This window comes from Pristiophorus japonicus, chromosome 5 (genome assembly GCF_044704955.1).
Source record: "Pristiophorus japonicus isolate sPriJap1 chromosome 5, sPriJap1.hap1, whole genome shotgun sequence".
Lineage (NCBI taxonomy): Eukaryota > Metazoa > Chordata > Chondrichthyes > Pristiophoridae > Pristiophorus > Pristiophorus japonicus.
This window is the reverse complement of record NC_091981.1, coordinates 37,674,042-37,696,795: the sequence shown is the minus strand read 5'-3', so window position 1 is coordinate 37,696,795 and position 22,754 is coordinate 37,674,042. Positions and strand designations below refer to the sequence as shown.

Sequence of the window (22,754 nt, the reverse complement as noted above, 5' to 3'; positions counted from 1 at the left end):
AGGGGATCTTTTGATTATCTGTCGTAACTTTGGTGGAAGATCTGTGGAAACCCCAGAGAGATTGCAGCGGTTGATCAGGAGACCTCTTGGGGTCATTCTACCCTTTAGTACCATCTTACAATTGCTGTATGAGCAACCACAAACATGAATCCATGCCTTGCCACTCTATGGTACAGTACATTGGCATATGACACTGGATCATACTGGTGCACTTGATTAATGGATCTGTTGAGCAGAATAACTGAAAACTCAACTCATGAGTGCACTAGTAAATGAATATTTTCAATATTGTGAGCAGTGTGTCACCAGCATTAATGTTCTTTGATGTCATTAGTATACGATCGATCTTTCTCTATTGAATTAAAGTTTGATACCAACTTTGAAAAGTGAAAAATGAATCATTGCATTTTTGACCATTCATTTTGAGGTTTAACCACAGATTAATTTTAAATGATGCTGACAATTTGGTTGCTTTTATTGGAGACCATTTCACAATACAACAGTGGATCAGCACCATCTTCTTATCAATAAACAATTTTACACAGCTGTAATAAATTGTGTTGTTAGAAATGTCAAGCTGCCTGTAATTTTGGCCATTGCACCTCCAGCAGCCCAGTGGGTAGAGGCATTACTGAGTGTAGCACTAAACCATACAAAACGGAAGGTCCCTGGTTACATTTCTACACGATGTTTAGTTAGTTGATTTCAGGTAGTGAGGTGAAGGAATGATCAATCAGAGCCCCTGTTCCTGCTCATTATCCTACTGATCCACCTACCCATTCATCCGGGAGAATAAAAGTTTTCTTTGCATCTCTACCCTCACTTTAGGCTTGGCAATTTTCTAATTATGCTCATCATCAGTTCTACACACAGTTTAATTTAGTTAACCAGCATAAATCTAGATTATTCATGCCTACCTGCATTTAAAAGTCTTGAATCCCATCTCCTCATCAATCCATTTTTATCAATGAAACCCTTTCAGCTTCATGACTTTCTTTTGATCACAATGTGCCAGCTCTACTATAGATTAATAACTGCTGTCAATTCAGTTGTCGACAGTAATGTGTAATAATAAAATGGTCATTTTACAAATACAGGAGTCGATTCACTCATCACTGTCGCTCTGGAAGGTGCTGTGAATGTTGATGAGATTCGTCTTGTTGAGTTTGGAAGAGGATTTGGATACAAACAACAGTTATCAATTGAAATGGAGGATATTGGAAGTGCTTTGCTTAAACAAATAGTAAGTGTCCTTTAGAAAAGCAAGACAGAATTGTTCAATATTCTGTAGGTTTTCTCTAAGCAAATGAAATTTAAGACAAAAAAGATCCAATGACACGATGAGATGGAGTTTGTTTTTTTATTGTTGATGATTGTTCCACATATTGGTCCATTAAACAGGTAATTTACACTGGTGAAGAATCTGCTGTTCAGTGAAGTTCTATTTTCAAATTATTGGGCCTGAAATTCGGCACCTGAGCGTGGTTGTAAAGGCTGGTTTTGTGGAAAAAGTAGCATTCGCATCTCTGCCGTCTACGTTGGTGAGGGCAAAAAAAAGGCGTTGTTTACCTTCACCTGAAGCAGGTGTTAGGCCATTAACATAGTTAGATAAAGGATCTATCGCCTGCTGCTCCACCTCTTACAAATTTGGTGTGCATCTGTGGCAGCCATCGCCAGCGATATTTACACCGGGGAAACAAATGTTAAACAGCGCCGAATGAAAAAAAGGCAAAAGTATTCCAACCTCTCTCCCAACTCCGACCATCAGGCCCTCTCCGAACACCCCCCGAGGCCCGACCTCCTCCCCCCTACCCCCCCCACCCCTAACCCCAATCCTGGCCCTGAGTCCCAACCGATCCCCCCCCACAGATCCTGACCCTGTGTCCCGACCTCCCCCGCCTCCCCCCCACCACCTCCTCCGCTCCAAGTCCTGACCCTCACCCTCTGATCCTGGCCCCGAGTCCAGACCTCCCTCCACCCCACCAATCCTGACCCCATGAAGCGACCTCCCCCGCCCCCCCCCGCCCCCGATCCTGGCCCCAAGTACCGACCTCCCCCGGCCCCCTCATCCCCCGATCCTGGCCCCAATCCCGGCCTCCCGCAACCCCCCTATCCCCCGATCCTGGCCCCATGTCCCGATCCTGCCCCCAAGTCCCGACCTCCCGCCCCCCCCACCCCCCGATCCTGGCCCCAAGTCCTGACCTCCCCCGCCCCCCGATCCTGGCCTCAAGTCCCGACTTACCCCGGCCCCCCCCACCCCCCGATCCTGGCCCCAAGTCCCGACCCTCCCCACCCCCCGATCCTGGCCCCAAGTCCCGACCTCCCGGCCCCCCCCCCCCCCGCCCCCGATCCTGGCCCCAATCCCGACCTCCCGCAACCCCCCTATCCCCCGATCCTGGCCCCAATCCCGACCTCCCGCAACCCCCCTATCCCCCGATCCTGGCCCCAAGTACCGACCTCCCCTGGCCCCCTCACCCCCCGATCCTGGCCCAATCCCGACCTCCCGCAACCCCCCTGTCCCCCGATCCTGGCCCAATCCCGACCTCCCGCAACCCCCCTGTCCCCCGATCCTGGCCCCAAGTACCGACCTCCCCTGGCCCCCTCACCCCCCGATCCTGGCCCAATCCCGACCTCCCGCAACCCCCCTGTCCCCCGATCCTGCCCCCAAGTCCCGACCTCCCGCCCCCCCCACCCCCCGATCCTGGCCCCAAGTCCCGACCTACCCCGCCCCCCGATCCTGGCCTCAAGTCCCGACCTTCCCCGCCCCCCCCACCCCCTGATCCTGGCCCCATGTCCCGACTTCCTCCCCACTCCCTACGTCCCCACGATCCCGGCCCCGAGGCCTGACCCCTACCCCCTCCCCCAGAGACCTTGCACATCTAAAGCTGGGCTGAACACCACAATAATGATAATCAGCAGGCAGCACCAATTTTGCGGAAATCAAAACAGAAAATGCTGGAAATGCTCAGCAGGTCAGGCAGCATCTGTGGAGAGAGAAACAGAGTTAACAGTTCAGGTCGATGACCTTTCGTCAGAACCAAAATAACGGTGCCGCCTGCGATCCTTTTACTGCCGCTAGGACACCTCAACCTGCCCGTTTTCGGGCCTATTCAGATTTCTAGGCTTTCTTTTCTTTCACGAATGGATTGATTTCTTTTTCCTGAAGTTGTAGCAGCAGAATTAATTTCACAACGTCAATCAAACAAACCTTTTTTCCAGAGTACCGTTGCAGAAAGGCAGTGTTGTAATGTGTATTGTGTGTGCGAAGCAGAATCAGGAAGGCGAGGTGATCCGGGGAGCCCTGGGACGCAGGTAAGATACTTTATAAAACCAATCAGATTCAATGTACATTTTCTCCAATTAAATGCAAGAATGATGGAATATGAATGTGAATATTTCGCCGCTTTTATAAAATGATCCAATGTGAAAGTTTCAACCCCGAAATTCCCATCAACTCGCTTCACTGGTGGCAGTGCTCCATGAATGGGCAGTAAATGTATCCAACGGAGCAGGACCAGACAGCATTCCAAAGTACTGGGACACCGTCAGTTACACCCCTGCGAGTACTGATAGCTGAAAATGTCGAGAACCTTTCAGTGGAAATAAACAGGGCTTTCCAGAGGAGATCGATTACTTCTGGCTGGAAGAGACTTTCCTGGGGCCTTAGCAGCACCAATGCCACTCTTGGCACTCAGTCCACTGAGGCCTTTAAAAAGTATGTTGGTGGGAAGCCCAGGAGTTCCCCCTTGACATGGGAGGGGGCAGGCAGAACTAGGTTATGGTCCATTTTCTAATTCCCCCCACCCCTCCATCCACCCCAATCCCTACCTTACACCTTAATCAGAATTTCAGGACCTTAATTTTTAGATTGAAATTTATACCAATGTAAAATGAATATCTGCAATTAAATGACAATATTTAAGAGAACTTTTTTTGCATGCCGATGTTATTTATTTAAGTTAATAACATGCTTTTATTTTTGTATTAAATACTTGATGGGTGTGTCGATCTTACAGGGAAGTAAAGGCCGAACAGGATTTCTTGGCTATCCAGGAGAAGATGGAGTTGAGGTGAGTTTGGTTATTTTCAAAAGGCTTGTAGAGAATTTTAGTTGCTTTTGTTTTAGATCCAAGTTCTGCTGGTTTACATCGTAAAGAATTGAAGACAACTCCCCTAATTAGTAAACTATTATGGGTTTGTCCCATCGCTGCAAAGGGAAACTTTATCACTTCATTACATGTTTAGCCTTCATGTTCATTATCAGCACGTCCCATGTTTGAATGGAGCACAGAATATAGCTCTTGGAACCAAAACAATTTAGATACACAATTACACGGTATGTATGAGCAGTTTACTGAGACATGATGCACTTAATGCACTGGCGTGCACTGAGGTCACTGAGGTGAGTGCCAGCAGCCCTTAAAGCTGTAATTGTGTTTTTCTGGGAGAAACAAAAGTGGTTGCACCAGAGAAGTCCCACACAGAGATCTGTCTGAGTCCCCACTGGAGGAGATTCTGCAATGAAGGCTGCGACCCAGTCATAAGAAGGCTCCATTTCTTTGCAAGCCTCCTGTTAAAAGGGTGTTGAGTGTCTCTTGTACTTTTTAACTGCTCCAGCTTTCCCCCCAGCCCCCACCTTTCATTGATATCAAACTGGGGATTTTACTGAGCCTTGGGAGCAGGCCGTGTACAGGTTGGACGAGCATAAAGCAGATCCCGGTCAACATTTTCATGCACATATTGGACAGGGCACAAAGTAAGCTTTGTCACGTTATGTTTTCATAATGCAGATGGAGATGTCATAAAAACAGAAAGTGGAAATTAAATCCAAATGTATTTTACAGGGCAAGAGAGGCCCACCAGGTGTCACTGGGTCTCGAGGATTTAGCGGATGCCCAGGTCCCAGAGGTTATAAGGTAAGCGACTGTCAAATGCATCTCCCTTCAGCAGTAACTAAAAAATGTTCCTACTTTTGGAATCAGCATTCTTACAATTGTACATTATGTTTCAGGGAGGAAGAGGAATTCGAGGGATAAAGGTACATTTGGCTTATTTACACTTCATTAAAATCCAATAAAGAGTAAATGTTTTCTGTTGCCTGACATCTGATTTTACCAGTGTACTAAAACCCAACATTGCTGTTGTAACAGGGTATTGATGGAGACCAAGGTGTTGATGGAATCAATGGAGAGCAGGTAATTGGTGAGATAAATTTGTCACAATTCACTTTTCGCAGTTGTGTCCAAGTATTGATACAAGATTGTGTTCGCACAGGGAGAATATGGAGCATTTGGATCCTCCGGGGAAGAAGGGAAGCAAGGATATCTGGTAATGTTTTTATCAGCATCAGCAATCAAATTAAACTGGCTTTGCTACCCCCACCCTGCCCCCCACCCAGACCCCCCACCAAAAAAAAGCATTGTGTCTGAGCTGTTCTATCCATCCTGTCTAATACAATTTTCCTTTATGGAAGTGTTGTTTGATCAGTTCTTCCTTAATTAAATAGTTATCCTGAAAAATAAGAATTATTTTAACCCATTGTCTACAGTAATGTTTAAGTACAGTAATATACTGATAGCATATTGGATGCATTACTAATGACGTTATGAGCAGGAGGTCCAGCAGCTAGCCGACAATCACGATGTACGAGGATTCTTTATCGCCATCAAGACCACCTACGGCCCAAGCACCCAAGGCCCTACCCCACTGCTGGCGAAAAACGAAGAGGCACTCATCAAGGACAGAGAGGCAGTCAGTGTCTGCTGGAAAGAGCACTTCGAAGATCTCCTTAACCGAGGCTCTGTCTTCGATGTGAGTGTCCTCGACTCCATCCCACAGCATGCTACCCATCACCATCTCAGCACAAATCCAGCCCGGCACGAGGTAGAAAAGGCCATCCGACATCTGAAGAACAACAAGGCTTCAGGAGCGGATGGACTTCCCGCCGAGCACTAAAACATGGCATTAGCGCGAATACATGATCTCATTTCTCTTATCGGGAAGGAGGAGAGCATGCCAGGAGATCTCAGAGAAGCCATAATTGTGACCATCTTCAAGAAAGGTGACAAGTCCGATGGTGGTAACTGCAGAGGAGTTTCCCTGCTGTTGGCCGCAGGGAAAGTCATCGCAAGAATCCTCCTGAACCGTCTTCTCCCTGTTGCTGAAGAGCTCCTCCCTGAGTCACAATGCGGATTCCATCCACTAAGGGGCACAACAGACATGATCATCACCGGGCGGCAATTACAAGAGAAATGCTTGAAACAGCACCAACCCTTGTACATGGCCTCCTTTGACCTTCAACATGGTTAACCGTGAGGGATTATGGAATGTCCTCCTCCGGTTCGGCTGCCCTCAAAAGTTAGTCACCATCCTCCGCCTGCTCCACGATGACATGCAAGCTGTGGTCCTGACCACAGATCCACCACACACCCAATTCACGTTTGGACCAGGGTCAAGCAAGGCTGTGTCATCGCACCAACGCTCTTCTCGATCTTCCATGCTGCAATGCTCCATTTCACGCTCAGCAAGCTCCCTGCTGGAGTGGACCTAAATTACAGGACAAACGGGAATCTGTTCGACCTCCGCTGCCTCCAGGCCATTCTCTGTCATTGAACTAAAGTTCACAAATGATGCTTGCGCCTGCACACACTTGGAGGCCGAACTCCAAGCCATCGTCAATACCTTCATTGAGGCGTACGAGCACATGGGCCTTACACTGAACATCTGTAAGACAAAGGTCCTCTACCAACCTGCCCCCGCCACACAGCACGATAAGGCCTTGGACAACGTGAACTATGTTTCATACCCTGGGAGCCTACTGTCAACAAGAGCAGACATCGACGATGAGGTCCAACACAGCCTTCAGTGTGCCAGTGCAGCCTTTGGTCGCCTGAGGAAGAGAGTGTTTTGTTAGAAATATGCCAGGTTATGGTCTTACAATCACAAGCACATTGACTAAGTATATACATTTCCAGCAAATTTGATGCAAACAACCAAAACAGATATTGTAAAGAAAGCTGAAATTTAACATTTAATCAACAAGTCATGGACTTAAAAGATTCTCCAGATATCTTCTACTCGTATCCATTCATTGTGAATAATTCATTTTAAATTTATTTCTTCCGAGCCTTCATTTATCCCAATCTAAATTCTATATTGTTTTTCACTTAAACACACCTTCAATCGCTTTTATTCATTAATTCGATAGTTTCTCGATGGGAGTATGTATCAGTGCTTTAATAATTGTCACAATTCCCTGAGCCACATTAACCATTTCATGTCTTCTGTTATCAAGTAACACAGCATGTCTTGAGACCTGTTCTTTAGTGCAAATTCACCATGCATTTCCACATACAAGTTGCCTCATGCGCAACAAATCACGTCTGCACTCTTACACTGGTATCTATCTCTATGCCATTCGATGCAAGCCATCTTGGGCTTTCAGATAATCTTATCAAAAGATTGTCGAGAATCTTTGCTCATCTTCCACTGCATGTTTCAGGTAGTGGTCAGGTTATCAATGCAACTTTCTTTAAAAATTCATCGGCAATGACACAAATGTCTCCAAGAGAAAGTTCTCGATTTATTATTCTTAACTATACATTCCTAACTTTCACTAGAATGTTAGAAAAATTCCTACTTGGTGCTGCAATTCTCCTGTTTCAATCTTGCATCTTAAGTAGACATCCCATTAATTACTATTCATATTCATGAACTCTGGAGTAAACTTACTATCCTAAATACAATATTAAAGATCAACATTTTTAAAATTCTTTATAACCAACTATATTGTGCCCGAGTCCATTTTACATTTCAAACTTATCACAAATCTAAACAACCGTATTGTCTTGTATTGACAGATTTTTTTCAATCTTCAATTATTTTTCTCCACAAACTTTTTCTTTTGATACACAGCATTTAGTAGGACCACCTAAATTGTTCCCAAACCAGTTTATTTTAGTAAAGAATTATCCCTTTAAACTTCAGTGAGAATTTTCCCTTCTTGAGAGCTCGGAAAAGCAACTCATATCAATTTATCTTTATATTTGAACTTATTTATTCCTATTTCAGAAACAAGTTTTTGCCAAGCTTGGTAGTTCTCATGGTGTCTTAAACATTGGAGACAAAAGTAACCGCCGTTTGTTCACAAGGTAACTTCCATGTCTTAGATCACCACCTCGAGCACATCTTGTCGGGAAATTGTGTTAGGGAAATTGATGGGATTGAAGGCCGATAAATCCTCAGGGCCTGATGGACTGCATCCCAGAGTACTTAAGGAGGTGGCCTTGGAAATAGCAGATGCATTGACAGTCATTTTTCAACATTCCATAGACTCTGGATCAGTTCCTATGGAGTGGAGGGTAGCCAATGTAACCCCACTTTTTAAAAAAGGAGGGAGAGAGAAAACAGGGAATTATAGACCGGTCAGCCTGACATCGGTAGTGGGTAAAATGATGGAATCAATTATTAAGGATTTCATAGCAGCGCATTTGAAAAGAGGTGACATGATAGGTCCAAGTCAGCATGGAGTTGTGAAAGGGAAATCACGCTTGACAAATCTTCTGGAATTTTTTGAGGATGTTTCCAGTAGAGTGGACAAGGGAGAACCAGTTGATGTAGTGTATTTGGACTTTCAGAAGGCTTTCGACAAGATCCCACACAAGAGATTAATGTGCAAAGTTAAAGCACATGGGATTGGGGGTAGTGTGCTGACGTGGATTGAGAACTGATTGGCAGACAGGAAGCAAAGTGTAGGAGTAAATGGGTACTTTTCAGAATGGCAGGCAGTGACTAGTGCGCTACCACAAGGTTCTGTGCTGCGTTCCCAGCTGTTTCCATTGTACATTAATGATTTATACGAGTGGATTAAATGTAGTATCTCCAAATTTGCAGATGACACTAAGTTAGGTGGCAGTGTGAGCTGCGAGGAGGATGCTATGAGGCTGCAGAGTGACTTGGATAGGTTAGGTAAGTGTGCAAATGCATGGCAGATGAAGTATAATGTGGATAAATGTGAGGTTATCCACTTTGGTGGTAAAAACAAAGAGACAGACTATTATCTGAATGGTGACAGATTAGGAAAAGGGGAGGTGCAACGAGACCTGGGTGTCATGGTACATCAGTCATTGAAAGTTGGCATGCAGGCACAGCAGGCGGTTAAGAAAGCAAATGGCATGTTGGCCTTCATAGCGAGGGGATTTGAGTACAGGGGCAGGGAGGTGTTACTACAGTTGTACAGGGCCTTGGTGAGGCCACACCTGGAGTATTGTGTACAGTTTTGGTCTCCTAACTTGAGGAAGGACATTCTTGCTATTGAGGGAGTGCAGCGAAGGTTCACCAGACTGATTCCCGGGATGGCGGGACTGACATATCAAGAAAGACTGGATCAATTGGGCTTGTATTCACTGGAGTTCAGAAGAATAAGAGGGGATCTCATAGAAACATTTAAAATTCTGACGGGTTTGGACAGGTTAGATGCAGGAACAATGTTCCCAAAGTTGGGGAAGTCCAGAACCAGGGGTCACAGTCGAAGGATAAGGGGTAAGCCATTTAGGACCGAGATGAGGAGAAACTTCTTCACCCAGAGAGTGGTGAACCTGTGGAATTCTCTACCACAGAAAGTTGTTGAGGCCAGTAAACTAAATATATTCAAAAAGGAGTTAGATGTAGTCCTTACTACTTGGGGGATCAAGGGGTATGGCGAGAAAGCAGGAATGGGGTACTGAAGTTGCATGTTCAGCCATGAACTCATTGAATGGCGGTGCAGGATCGAAAGGCCGAATGGCCTACTCCTGCACCTATTTTCTATGTTTCTATGTTTTGTCACTCATCAGAGAAAACAGCATTTTAGATTTTGTCTCAACTTTTTAGTATGGTTTCTTTTAAAAAGGTTTCCAAACCCAAGATTTTCCAGTGCAACCAAAATATTTAACAAGAAAAAGCATCTCAAATGTCTCAAAATTCTAATTCAAATACTGCCAATCTTTTTTTAAACTTAAAATAACCAGAATTTCACTGTCGTCGCAAGGTAAGTTGGGTTTTTCACAATTTATCATTTCAAGAAAACTTTCTGGAACCAAATTAAGAAAGCAGTTTTGTTCCAATTTGAATTGATTTAAAACAAAACCACACGTGTTAATTAACAAACTTAACGGCAAACAAAGAGTTACCAGCCTCTCCCCTCTCAGCACACAAAAGTGGGTCGAGCTGAAACAAACGAACAGACTTCTTTTTTTAAAAAAAACTGAAATTCCAGCATCTCTTTTAAGGTTAACAACACTCGGCAAATCTTATGCTTTATTTTCCCCGGCACAAAAGCTAAAGCTTTGTGTTAGTTTCATTTTCATTTCAAAAAAATCTCATCTTAGTAACTTATTATCTAATTCTCTTTTTTTTTCGTGTTCTCAAGATGGTTTGTATTCAGTTACGATCTTTGTTTCTGTTTATCTCCCAATCTCACTCCTGCTCTTTATCTTGTTTGTTTCTCAAGTCTGCACACTTCGCACAGAAGTGAGTGTGTAAGCAAGTTGTTATCGACTTCTTTAAGTTTAGTCCGTTCCGCATTCACTTGGGATACTATTGCATCCAAGCACTTGGAGTAACTACATCTGTCCTCTTGGATGACTCCGATAGTCTCTGAGAAACTGCTCACGATTTTATCTCTACAATTAGCACTCGCCATTCTGTTTTGGTTTCAGTGATGAAACACACTCCCTTACGAGGTTTCCTATCCAGTCGTCTCGCCTGGCACCTTGTTATAGACCAAGTCCATCTCCAACTTGTTTCTCCACAATAACTCTTTTTACATTCCAGCCACAGAAGCCAATTTTTTAACGAAATATGCCAGGTTAACGCTATCTCCATTCACTTTAATAATCAGGATCGACTGTAAAACCAATCTGGTGGCTATATTGCATTTAATCAGAGTTTAAGACAGAATATAACACATTAGCTATATACCAAAAACATACAACCGTAACAGGTAGTTGATACCGATTCTGACTGGACAAACGGCTGGCACACATAAGCAGTTCTCTAGATTGCAGTCTCCTTCTCTGTCTAGAGCTTCCTACATTAAAGCATGGGATCACTCTCAAAGAGTGTTTGACCAGCTTGACTTCTGATCCGCTCTCCCCTCTCACTGTCTGTGACTACAAGCTTCCAGGAGGTCACTTTTAACCTATTTTTAGGGGTGGGCCAGACCCTGGATATTGACGAGACCTTTTGACCTATAGAGGTTCCCCTAAAACCTTGATATCCAATAAGACTTCCAGGACTCAATTTTCCCCAGTATTTGTGCCATTTTTTTTTTTTGGAGCAGGCTGCTTTTTCTGGCCTAACTTAAAAATCCCCAGTTTCCCCAATCAAGTTGCACCAGCGTAACTCAGTTAGCTACGAATTTTTTAAGTCAGTTTTTTATTCAGCCAAAGGCGGTGTAACCAGGCACCTACACCACGTCTGGCCATTTCGGGAAGTTTGGCCAGCTGAGAGTTACTCCAGTTCTGTTGAGGCCAGCATATGTGGCCTGTCCTGAAAAACCTTCCCGAGAGTTAAGTAAATCGGTGCAGGTAAGGAAAGTGGTGCAGCAGATGCCCTAACACACTGAAAGAATTGAAAAACACAGAGCAGCAACTTACCTCCAACCCTGCCCGAAGGTTGTCTGGTTCCATTCTCGGTCCCCATTTCACACACACACAGGAAGGCTGTCCGGTCCCATTCTTGGTCCCCATTTCACACACACACAGGAAGGCTGTCTGGTTCCATTCTCGGTCCCCATTTCACACACACACAGGAAGGTTGTTCGGTCCCCATTTCACACACACACAGGAAGGTTGTCCGTTTCCATTCTCGGTCCCCGGTTCACACACACACAGGAAGGCTGCCCGGTCCCATTCTCGGTCCCCATTTCACACACACACACACACACACACACAGGAAGGCTGTCTGGTTCCATTCTCGATTCCCATTTCACACACACACAGGAAGGTTGTCCGGTTCCATTCTCGGTCCCCATTTCATGCACACACAGGAAGGTTGTCTGGTTCCATTCTCGGTCCCCATTTCACACACACACAGGAAGGTTGTCTGGTTCCATTCTCGGTCCCCATTTCACACACACACAGGAAGGTTGTCTGGTTCCATTCTCGGTCCCCATTTCACACACACACAGGAAGGTTGTCTGGTTCCATTCTCGGTCCCCATTTCACACACACACAGGAAGGTTGTCCGGTCCCATTCTCGGTCCCCATTTCACACACACACACAGGAAGGCTGTCTGGTTCCATTCTCGGTCCCTATTTCACACACACACAGGAAGGCTGTCTGGTTCCATTCTCGGTCCCCATTTCACACACACACACACAGGAAGGCTGTCTGGTTCCATTCTCGGTCCCCATTTCACACACACACACAGGAAGGTTGTCTGGTTCCATTCTCGGTCCCCATTTCACACACACACAGGAAGGTTGTCTGGTTCCATTCTCGGTCCCCATTTCACACACACACAGGAAGGTTGTCCGGTCCCATTCTCGGTCCCCATTTCACACACACACAGGAAGGTTGTCTGGTTCCATTCTCGGTCCCCAGTTCACACACACAGTCCGGTCCCAAGAGAGAGAGAGAGAGTCGGTCCCTGGTTTACACAGACAGGAAAGCTCTCCGGTCCCATTCTCGGTCCCATACACACTCTACCATGTATTCAACCAGCATTGTGACCCATATATAAACTGACCTAAGTTGTACACTGTGAGAACAATGACCACTAGGTGGGAGACACTCCTAACCTGGATCTTCAGGTATAAAAGGGGAAGCTCCACCCACTTCCTGCACTTGAGTGCTGAGGAATAAAAGACAGGTCACAGACTGACCTTCTCTCAAGCATGGGCCTCGTGTGCATTTATACTGTATAGTAAGGACGTATCAATGGCGACAAGAAACTGGGATTTAAACCACGCGAGCATGGCCACGAGCAGAACAGACGAGAGGTACTGTGTTAAGGAATGGTTGGGACAGAGATTCAACATTGTTAAAGCAGCACACAGTTCTCCAGGCAGACAAGGGCAGTCGGGCATGTCCCAACATGTAGTCGAACCCAGAGGGGGAGTTCGACAGAGACAATGGCAAGCTGAATGGCGATTCACGCCATTGCAAGTGACAATGCGGCCAGTAATGGGGCCATCAACACCTGATAATGGCACTTTCAAGGGCAATAACAGGGGCAGTCAGGGACGATCGACTGGCAAGGGACCTTTTGTTTCAAACCGCAGCTCAGGCTGGAGGCGTGGAGGCATACATTCAGCCGGAGTTTGCAGAGATGAGCAAAATACCTGCAGAAATTGCAGAAATGGACATTGGGGGAAATCGCTGGAAGCTGAAGTTCAGCCAGTTCATGTGGAGCACGTATACAGTTCATACACCAGGACGCCACCGATAATGATGAAAGTGCTCCTCAATGGCATCCCAGTATCAATGGAGTTAGACTCGGGTGCCAGCCAGTCCCTGATGGGTATCAAACAGTTAAAAAAGTTGTGGGAGGTCAAAATTATCGGCAATTGACGCACGGCTACGGACTTACACAAAGCAGATCATTCCGGTCCTAGGCAGCGCCACGGTAGTCGTGACCCACAAAGATTCAGAGAACAGACTGCCACTCTGGATTGTCCCAGGGGACGGTCCCGCACTACTGGGGAGGAGTTGGCTTGCTGTCATGAACTGGAAATGGAGCGATGTCCATGCAATTTCCTCTGTGGAGCGAGTATCATGCTCACAGATCCTGGACAAATTTGACACATTATTTCAACCTGGCATTGGCACGTTCATGGGGGCCAAGATAGTGATTCACATAAACCCGGACGCCAGGCCAGTCCACCACAAGGCCAGGGCGGTGCCGTACGTGATGCGGGAAAAGATAGGAGGCGAATTGGACCGCCTGCTGAGGGAAAGCATCATCTCGCCAGTCGAATTCAGTGACTGGGCTAGCCCGATTGTGCCGGTGCTCAAGGCAGATGGGTCGGTCAGGATATGTGGCGATTACAAGGCCACCATCAATCGGCTGTCACTCCAAGACCAGTACCCACTACCGAGAGTGGAAGACCTCTTTGCAACACTATCCGGTGGCAAACTTTTTTCAAAATTGGACCTGACCTCAGCTTACATGACCCAGGAGCTGGCGAGTGAGTCGAAGAAGCTGACCACCATCACGACACACAAGGGGTTGTTTGAGTACAACAGATGTCTGTTCTGGATTCGCTCGGCCGCCGCGATCTTCCAACGAAATATGGAAAGCCCCCTCAAGTCTATTCCAGGGATGGTGGTTTTTCAGGACGACATCCTCATTACTGGTTGCGATACTGAAGAACACCTCCACAACCTGGAGGAGGTGCTACGCAGACTGTACCGGGTAGGGCTGTGACTGAAAAAGGCGAAGTGCGTCTTCCTAGCTCCAGAGGTAGAATTCCTGGGGATGAGGGTAGCAGCAGACGGTATCAGCCCTACTGCATCCAAGACGGAAGTGATCCAGAGAGCATCCAGACCCCGTAACACGACGGAGCTGCGTTCATTCCTGGGGCTCCTGAACTATTTTGGTAACTTTCTTCCCAAATTGAGCATGCTGTTAGAGCGCTACACGTGTTCCTATGCAAAGGTCGCGAATGGGTCTGGGGGGACAGCCAGGAAAGGGCTTTTAATAGAGCACGCAATTTGTTGTGGTCCAACAATCTGTTAACGCTATATGACCCATGTAAGAAACTTGTGTTAACATGCGATGCGTCATCCTATGGTGTCGGGTGTGTGTTGCAGCATGTCAATGCCAAGGGTCAGTTACAGCCAGTAGCTTATGCCTCCAGAAGTCTGTCTCAGGCAGAAAGGGGCTACGGGATGGTAGAAAAGGAGACGCTCGCATGTGTATATGCGGTAAAGAAAATGCACCAGTACCTGTTTGGCAGGAAATTTGAGCTGGAGACAGATCACAAACCCCTAACGTCCCTTTTGGCCGACAACAAGGCCATAAATGCAAATGCATCGGCCCGCTTACAGAGGTGGGCACTCACATTAGCCACCTATGACTACACAATTCGGCACAGACCGGGCACCGAAAACTGCGCCGATGCACTCAGCAGGCTCCCACTAGCCACCACTGAGGGGGCTACCGAGCATGCTGCAGAGATGGTCATGGCTGTTGAAGCTTTCGGAAGCGAAGGCTCACCCGTGACAGCCCGTCAGATTAAAGTCTGGACAAATAGAGACCCGCTATTGTCTCTAGTCAAGAAATGTGTCCTGAATGGGGACTGGGCAGCCACGTACAGGGCATGGCCTGAGAAATTTAAACCATTTCACAGGTGCAAAAATGAACTCTCGATTCAGGCCGATTGCCTACTGTGGGGAAACCGCGTAGTCATGCCCCAGATGGGCAGAGAGGTGTTCATCAGAGAACTCCACAATGGGCACCCGGGCATTGTCACGATGAAGGCAATTGCCAGGTCACACGTTTGGTGGCCAGGGATAGACGCAGATCTGGAACTTTGTGTTCGCAGGTGCAACATGTGTGCCCAGCTGGGCAATGCGCCCAGGGAAGCCCCCCTTAGCCCCTGGCCATGGCCCGTCAAACCTTGGTCATGCATCCATGTGGACTACGCAGGTCCTTTCATGGGGAAAATGTTTTTGGTTGCAGTAGACGCCTACTCCAAATGGATCGAGTGTGACATTTTAAATTCAAGTACATCCTCTGCCACGGTAGAAAGTCTACGGGCAATGTTCACCGCCCACGGTCTACCGGACATCTTGGTCAGCGACAATGGCCCGTGCTTCACAACCACTGAATTCCAGGATTTCATGGCAGGCAATGGAATTAACCGTGTTAGAACGGCACCGTTCAAGCCGGCCTCAAATTGCCAGGCAGAACGAGCAGTGCAGATAATCAAACAGGGGATGCTCAGATTCCAAGGGAGTTCCCTACAAACTCGCTTATCACGCCTCCTGTTGGCCTATAGATCCCGACCACACTCACTCACAGGGGTTCCACCCCAGAGCTGCTAATGAAAAGGATGCTCAAAACCCGGTTATCCCTTATACACCCCACCATGAAAGAAATGGTCGAGAGCAGGCGCCAGTCACAATATGACTACCATGACAGGAATGCGAGGGCGCGATGTATTGATGTAAATGATCCTGTTTTTGTCCTCAACTATGCTGCAGGGCCCAAATGGCTCGCAGGAACTGTGGTTGCCAAAGAGGGAAATAGGATTCTGGTAGTTAAACTTACCAATGGACAAATCTGCCGCAAACATGTGGATCAAACAAAAAGGAGGTTCAGCAACCCCATAGAAGAAGCAGAGGAAGAACACGATTTCGAGTTCACTCCACCACAGGTGACCGAACACTGGAACCAAAGGGAGGAGAGCCCAGTCACTGTGGGCAGTCTGGATAGGCCTGAGGCACCGCAAACAGCAGACACTCAGGCCAGCGCCCAACAACCAGAGCCCCAACTCAGGCGCTCTACAAAGGAGCATAAACCACCAGAGACTCAACCTGTGATCCCAATAAGACTTTGGGGGGGGGAGATGATGTCATGTATTCAACCAGCATTGTAACCCATGAATAAACTGACCTAAGTTGTACACTGTGAGAACAATGACCACTAGGTGGTGAACTTGTGGGAGACACCCCTAACCTGGACCTTCAGGAATAAAAGGGGAAGCTCCACCCACTTCCTGCACTTGAGTGCTAAGGAATAAAGGACAGGTCACAGACTAACCTTCTCTCAAGCATGGGCCTCATGTGCATTTATACTGTATACTATACATGTATAGTAAGGACGTATCACACTCAGTCACAGAGAGAGAGAGAGAGAGAGAGACCTGAACCGGCGACCGAGAATGGGACCGGACCAAACAGCCTTCGGGGGTTTGGAGGTAAGGTGGTGCTATGTGCTTTTCAATTCTTTTAATATGTTGCGAGGTAACTGTATGCTTCACTTTGCAACCTCAGCTTGCATTGTGTCCCTGGTTACCATGGCAGCCCGATCTTTTTGGCGCAGATCAAGGCTCCACACCCCTCGTGTTAGGCCACGCCAAAATGAAGAGATCCAACGGGGAAACCTACAACACTTTTTTTGCCGTACTTGAGCCCCAAAAAATCAGGCGTAACTCTCCAAGTACACCAAAAAAATGCTTTGGGGAAAATTGAGTCCCTAGTTCTTTCTCTTGATCCTTGTTTCAAGAACCTGCCTTAAACATGTCTTACGATTCTGGCCACATGTCACTCTGTTTACACTAACCCTAGATCTCTTTCTGTGGAACTCTCTCTTCGCTCTCTTCCCTCAAAACAAAGCCTAGTCCTTTTGAACAATGAGGCCCAAACCAGAGTTTTGTCACCTCAACCAGTCTTTAGGATATAGCAAAATATTTATGTTAACACTTAACTTCCATACTTCCATTCATTATCTTCACCAGCGGTTTTGTTAAGGGAACTTCAAACCCTACCCTTTGCATTATACATAAAATATATAAACAAGGTTCAAGTCTTAACTTAAAAACAACAGATAATCGCTTAACATCAGGGAGATTGTATATAGTACAAAAATCTATATCCTCCATTTCTAAATATTTCTCTGATCCGAATAGACATTCCATCTGCAGTGCAAAACAACGATTTAAACACAGCCCTGATTTCTAACAGTTTGAAGACCAGAACCTCAAACCCAGAACCAAGCTCAGGGACGACAGAGCAAGATACCCGCCCTCCTATATGACTAAGAAACATGGACTGTATACAGCAGACACCTCAAAACACTGGAGAAGTACCACCAGCGCTGCCTCCGCAAGATCCTGCAAATCCATTGGCAGGATAGGCGCAACAATGTCAGTGTTCTCGCTCATTCCAACATCCCCAGCATCGAAGCATTGACCACGCTCGATCAGCTCTGTTGGGCGAGCCACATCGTCCGTATGCCTGACACGAGACTCCCAAAACAAGTGTTATACTCGGAGCTTCGACACGGCAAGCAAGCCCCAGGTTGGCAGAGGAAACGCGTCAAGGACACCCTGAAAGCCTCCTTGGAAAAAGTGCAACATCCCCACCGACACCTGGGAATCCCTGGCCCAAGACCGCCCAAAGTGGAGAAGAAGTATCCGGAAAGGCGCGAAACACCTCGAGTGTCATCGCCGAGAGCAAGCTGAAGCCAAGCGTAGACAGCGGAAGGAGCGCGCAGCAACCCAGGCACCCCACCCATCCGTTCTTTCAACCACCATCTGCTCCACCTGTGACAGAGACCGCAGGTCCCACATTGGACTCTTCAGTCACCTGAGAACTCATTTTTAGTGTGGAAGCAAGTCATCCTTGACCCAGAGGGACTGCCTATGATGATGATGATTTCATTAAGTGTGAAAGACTCGTGAGTGTCCCAGGCATGCTTGAAATGATTGTAATTTACCTCTAGAGGGCTAGTATTGTCCTTGTTCGATTTTGCATTTGATGTTTTACCTTGTCTGTTGCTTTCATGGTATAGTAAAAATGTTATATACAGAAATTGTGTCATTCCATAGTAACATTACGTGACTGTAGTGAGATTATGTCATTATGTAGTGAGACTTTGTGACTGTGTAGTGAAAGGTTGTCACTCTATAGTAATATTATATGACCATAGTGAAATTAAGTCACTATATATAGAGTGTGTGACTTTATAGTGAAACTCAATATACAGTGAAATTACATGACTAATGAAATTAACTGACTATATAGTGAAATTATATCATTCCATTGTGAAATGATCACACTGTATATTAAAACGATATCATTCGATTGTAAAATTATTTGACGGTAGTGAAAAATCTCGCTATATAGCTCGGAAATAATTATAGCTTGTTGGTAATTATAGGGACATTCCAGATTTCATGGGAATAATAAGTCTTCTTATCTTAGGGCAAGAAAGGCCCAAAAGGAGACAATGGTGAGCGTGGTGAACAAGGATTACCTGGAGAACCTGTAAGTAAAATCCCATAGCTCTGTCTGGTCACGAGGGAGCTCATTAAACTCTTGAAACTTGGAGAGGATAATTTTGGAGTAATTTTCTGAAATAGCTCTCCTGGAATGTGCTGCCCATGATTTCTTGAAGATTCATTTTAACAACTATTGAATCAAGGCCAGTGCGACTGGAATTTCCAAATTATGCAAATAACGGGGGAAGCAGCACAGACTCATAAACATTTCCCTCACCCTCTCTGAAAGTCTTACGGCATATTGGTAATGGTTGTGTTCGTGTAAGTGCTTGGTGTTGGCTGACATTATAATGAAATGTCCTGGTATGAATTAATCACTATATAAAAATACCATTTCTACTTTCTACATCTGTGTCATCAGCTTGTACTCCAAGGCCTAAATTCCAGGGGCTTTACGCCCCCCCATTACCATCAAAAGATGATGCAAAGAGGGCGGCCGCCACTCTATCACCAGCTGGTGGTGGGTCCCGCAAGGTCCTCCATTTTTCCAGGCCCATCAGCTCTGCCATTAAGATGTATTACCCCACAGATTTAAATGAGGTAGCGGCGACATCACACACCGACGTAACGTCACCACGGCGAACTTGGACCTTTACGCTGAGTTCAGCACTGGGTCCTAAGCTGGCCAGGTAAACCCTGCGTGCAAGCAGATTCACAGAGGTGCTGTCAGCACCTCTTAAAGGGACACACAAGTCTTTCATGTAAGTTTGCATTTAAGCTTTTGGATTGTTGTTTTTTTACTTTACTGAAGTAATGGCTTACTGCAATAGATGTTAAATTTCTTTAAATGTGTAGGGAGTGCTGCTGGACACTTGCAAGGCCTCAGATGATAAAGAAGGCCTCTGAGAAGTCAGAAAATACTGCAAATACTCAGCAGGTCAGGCAACATCCGTGGAGAGAGAAACACATTTCACGTTTCAGGTCGAGATGCTAACTGACCTGCTGAGTATTTCCAGCATTTCATGCAATCATTTCAGATTTACAGCATCTGCTCACGGAGGGAAGAGGCAGCAGAAGAAGAGGAAGCGGAAGGAAGGATGCATCCCAGACAGACCCTATGTGGCTGGGATATCTGGGATGGAATCATCCGTATGCAGTCACAGTGACAACAATCCCAGTTGCCCTTTCAACTTTACTCCCATACTTTACCTTCGCTCTGTTAGAACAATCACAGCATCCTCTTGGCCATGATGCTGAAATAAAAGCCATCACAAAGCAAACTTTCCAATCCAACTTTATACATCTAACCATCCAATATGACATCAAGAAATCAACTGATCACCCTTCTGCAGTCTCTTAGTAAACAGTTTGAAGATGTAGTCACTGACCTTGACCAGTGGTCTGAGATCATGAAGCTTCTTTGGGCACTGGAGCCAGATGGTGGAGGTGACGCTGCTGGCAGTGACATCGTTGGTGATGTGGTCCCACATTGTTCTTTCTGGAGGGCCTTCTGGCCTCTGAGAACTCTCTTGCAGTGTTGACCCCCTGCACAAAGCTGGAGTGCTACGTGCGAGATCCTATGTGCAGCTACCCTGGCTTGCTGAGCAATTTTTGTTAATGCTGAAGCACTTTACCCATTTTTTGAGGTTCAGAAGGGAATTCAACTTTAGGTGCTGAAGATTCCCATTTGTAACTTCGTTTTGATAATTTTTTTTAAAAAGCAATAGGGGCTGGAAACTGCAATTTTTTGACTTCATTTTAATTTTGATTAGGCCTTGCCCTTTGAATTCATAGCCCTTTTAATTACCCACAATTCCTTGCAAAATCCCGAGCCTTGCTCCCAGAGGCAGTTCGAAGCTGGAACCCCCTTTCAGGATGGGAGCTTCGACTTCCATGCCTATACTTAGTTCACAGTAGCGCTTCGTCCATTTTCAGCGGCTGTTAACCCAAGTTGACGGACACCGGCACCTATCATGGCGGCCACAAATTTCCCACCCCACTAGTGTCAAGAACAACAATGAGGCATCCTGTGTGTATAGCAATGGTGTTTGAACTTTTCTGTGTGGGAGCCCCCTTGCACATATTGGTACATTCCCAGGTCCCTCCTGCTAGCATACATTTAATGACACACTCCCAGCAAGCCAGTAAAGTACTGATACAGTACAGAGGCTGCACTCCAACACTGGCAGACTCGCTGAGACCATGTGACCCAGCTTCCAAAAGACAGGATTAGCTGATCAACAGAAAAGAGTGCTCTGTTTATAGGAACTCCATTTTTTGTACAACAACAGCAATTTGTATTTATATAGCACCTTTAACATAGTGAAACATCCCAAGGCACTTCACAGGAGTATTATCGGACAAACAATTTGACACTGAGCCACATAAGGAGAAATTATGGCAGGTGACCAAAAGCTTGGTCAAAGAGGTAGGTGTTAAGGGGCGTCCTGAAGGAGGAAAGAGAGGTAGACAGCCGGAGAGGTTTAGGCAGGGAATTCCAGAGCTTAGGGCCTAGGCAACAGAAGGCACGGCCACGAGTGGTTGAGTGATTCTAATCAGGGATGCTCAAGAGGGCAGAATTAGAGGAACGCAGACATCTCGGGGGGGGGGGGGTGGGGGGAGGGGTTGCGGTTGTGGGGCTGAAGGAGAGTACTGAGATAAGGAGGGGCGAGGCCATAGAGGGATTTGAAATCAAGGATGAGAATTTTGAAATCGAGGCATTGTTGAACCGAGAGCCAATGTAGGACAGTGAACACAGGGGTGATGGGTGAGTGGGACTTGGTGCGAGTTAGGACATGGGCAGCTGAGTTTTGGTTCACCTCTAGTCTGCATAGGGTAGAATGTGGGAGACCAGCCAGGAGAGCTTTGGAATAGTCAAGTCTAGAGGTAACAAAGGCATGGATGAGGGCTTGAGCAGCTCTACATTCCTAGTTACAGGGATAGAGAGGAGGGTTCGCAGTATTAATTAAAGAAACAATTACAGCTGTGAGAAGGGATGATATGTTAGAGGAGTCATCAAATGAGGCCATATGGGTTGAATTGAAGAACAAAAAAGGGACAATCACACTACTGGGAGTGTGGTATAGACCGCCAAACAATCAAAGGGAGATAGAAGAAGAAATATGTGGGCAAATTGCTGCAAAGTGCAAAAACTATAGAGCTGTAATAGTGATGAATTTCAACTACCCTGATATTAACTGGGAAAAAAGCAGTGGAAATGGTACAGAGGGTGCGAAATTCCTAAAATGCATTCAAGAGAACTTCTTTAGCTAGTATGTAACAAGCCCAACAAGGGAGGGGTGGTTCTGGACTTGGTTTTGGGGAATGAAGAGGGGCAGGTGGAAGGGGTATCAGTGGGAGAGCATTTTGGTGCTAGTGATCATAATTCAGTAAGATTTAGGGTAGTTATGGAAAAGGACAAAGGTGGACCAGGAATTCAATTGGGGTAAAGCCAATTTTGCTGAGCTGAGAAGTAATTTGGCCATAGTGGACTAGAAACGGCTACTTGATGGTAAATTAGTGTCAGAGCAGTGGGAGGCATTCAAGGAGGAGATCCTGAGGGTGCAGAACAAGTATGTTCCCTTAAAGAAAAAGGGCGGGGCTCACAAAATTGGAGCCCCCCTGGATGTCAAGGGACATACAGGGTAAGATAAAGATAAAAAGGGAAGCTTATGACAGATACCGAGAACTCAATACCGCAGAAACTCTAGAGGAGTATAAGAAGTGCAGGGGTGCAATTAAAAAGGATATCAGGAAAGCAAAGAGAGAGCATAAAAGAGTGTTGGCAAGTAAAAACAGGGAAAATGCAAAGATGTTTTATAA

General features: G+C 46.2%; 1 protein-coding gene across 1 annotated transcript in view; it reads left to right on the top strand.

The window, feature by feature from the left end:
• Window positions 1-22,754, top strand: part of LOC139264065 (collagen alpha-6(VI) chain-like) — a 177,596-nt gene that overhangs the window by 82,242 nt on the left and 72,600 nt on the right. Inside the window, exons 11-18 of the mRNA XM_070880163.1 lie at window positions 1,098-1,243; window positions 3,220-3,312; window positions 4,017-4,070; window positions 4,845-4,916; window positions 5,012-5,038; window positions 5,151-5,195; window positions 5,275-5,328; window positions 18,916-18,978. Of these exons, the coding sequence (XP_070736264.1) occupies window positions 1,098-1,243; window positions 3,220-3,312; window positions 4,017-4,070; window positions 4,845-4,916; window positions 5,012-5,038; window positions 5,151-5,195; window positions 5,275-5,328; window positions 18,916-18,978 (554 nt within the window). The remainder of the gene's footprint in view (window positions 1-1,097; window positions 1,244-3,219; window positions 3,313-4,016; window positions 4,071-4,844; window positions 4,917-5,011; window positions 5,039-5,150; window positions 5,196-5,274; window positions 5,329-18,915; window positions 18,979-22,754) is intronic.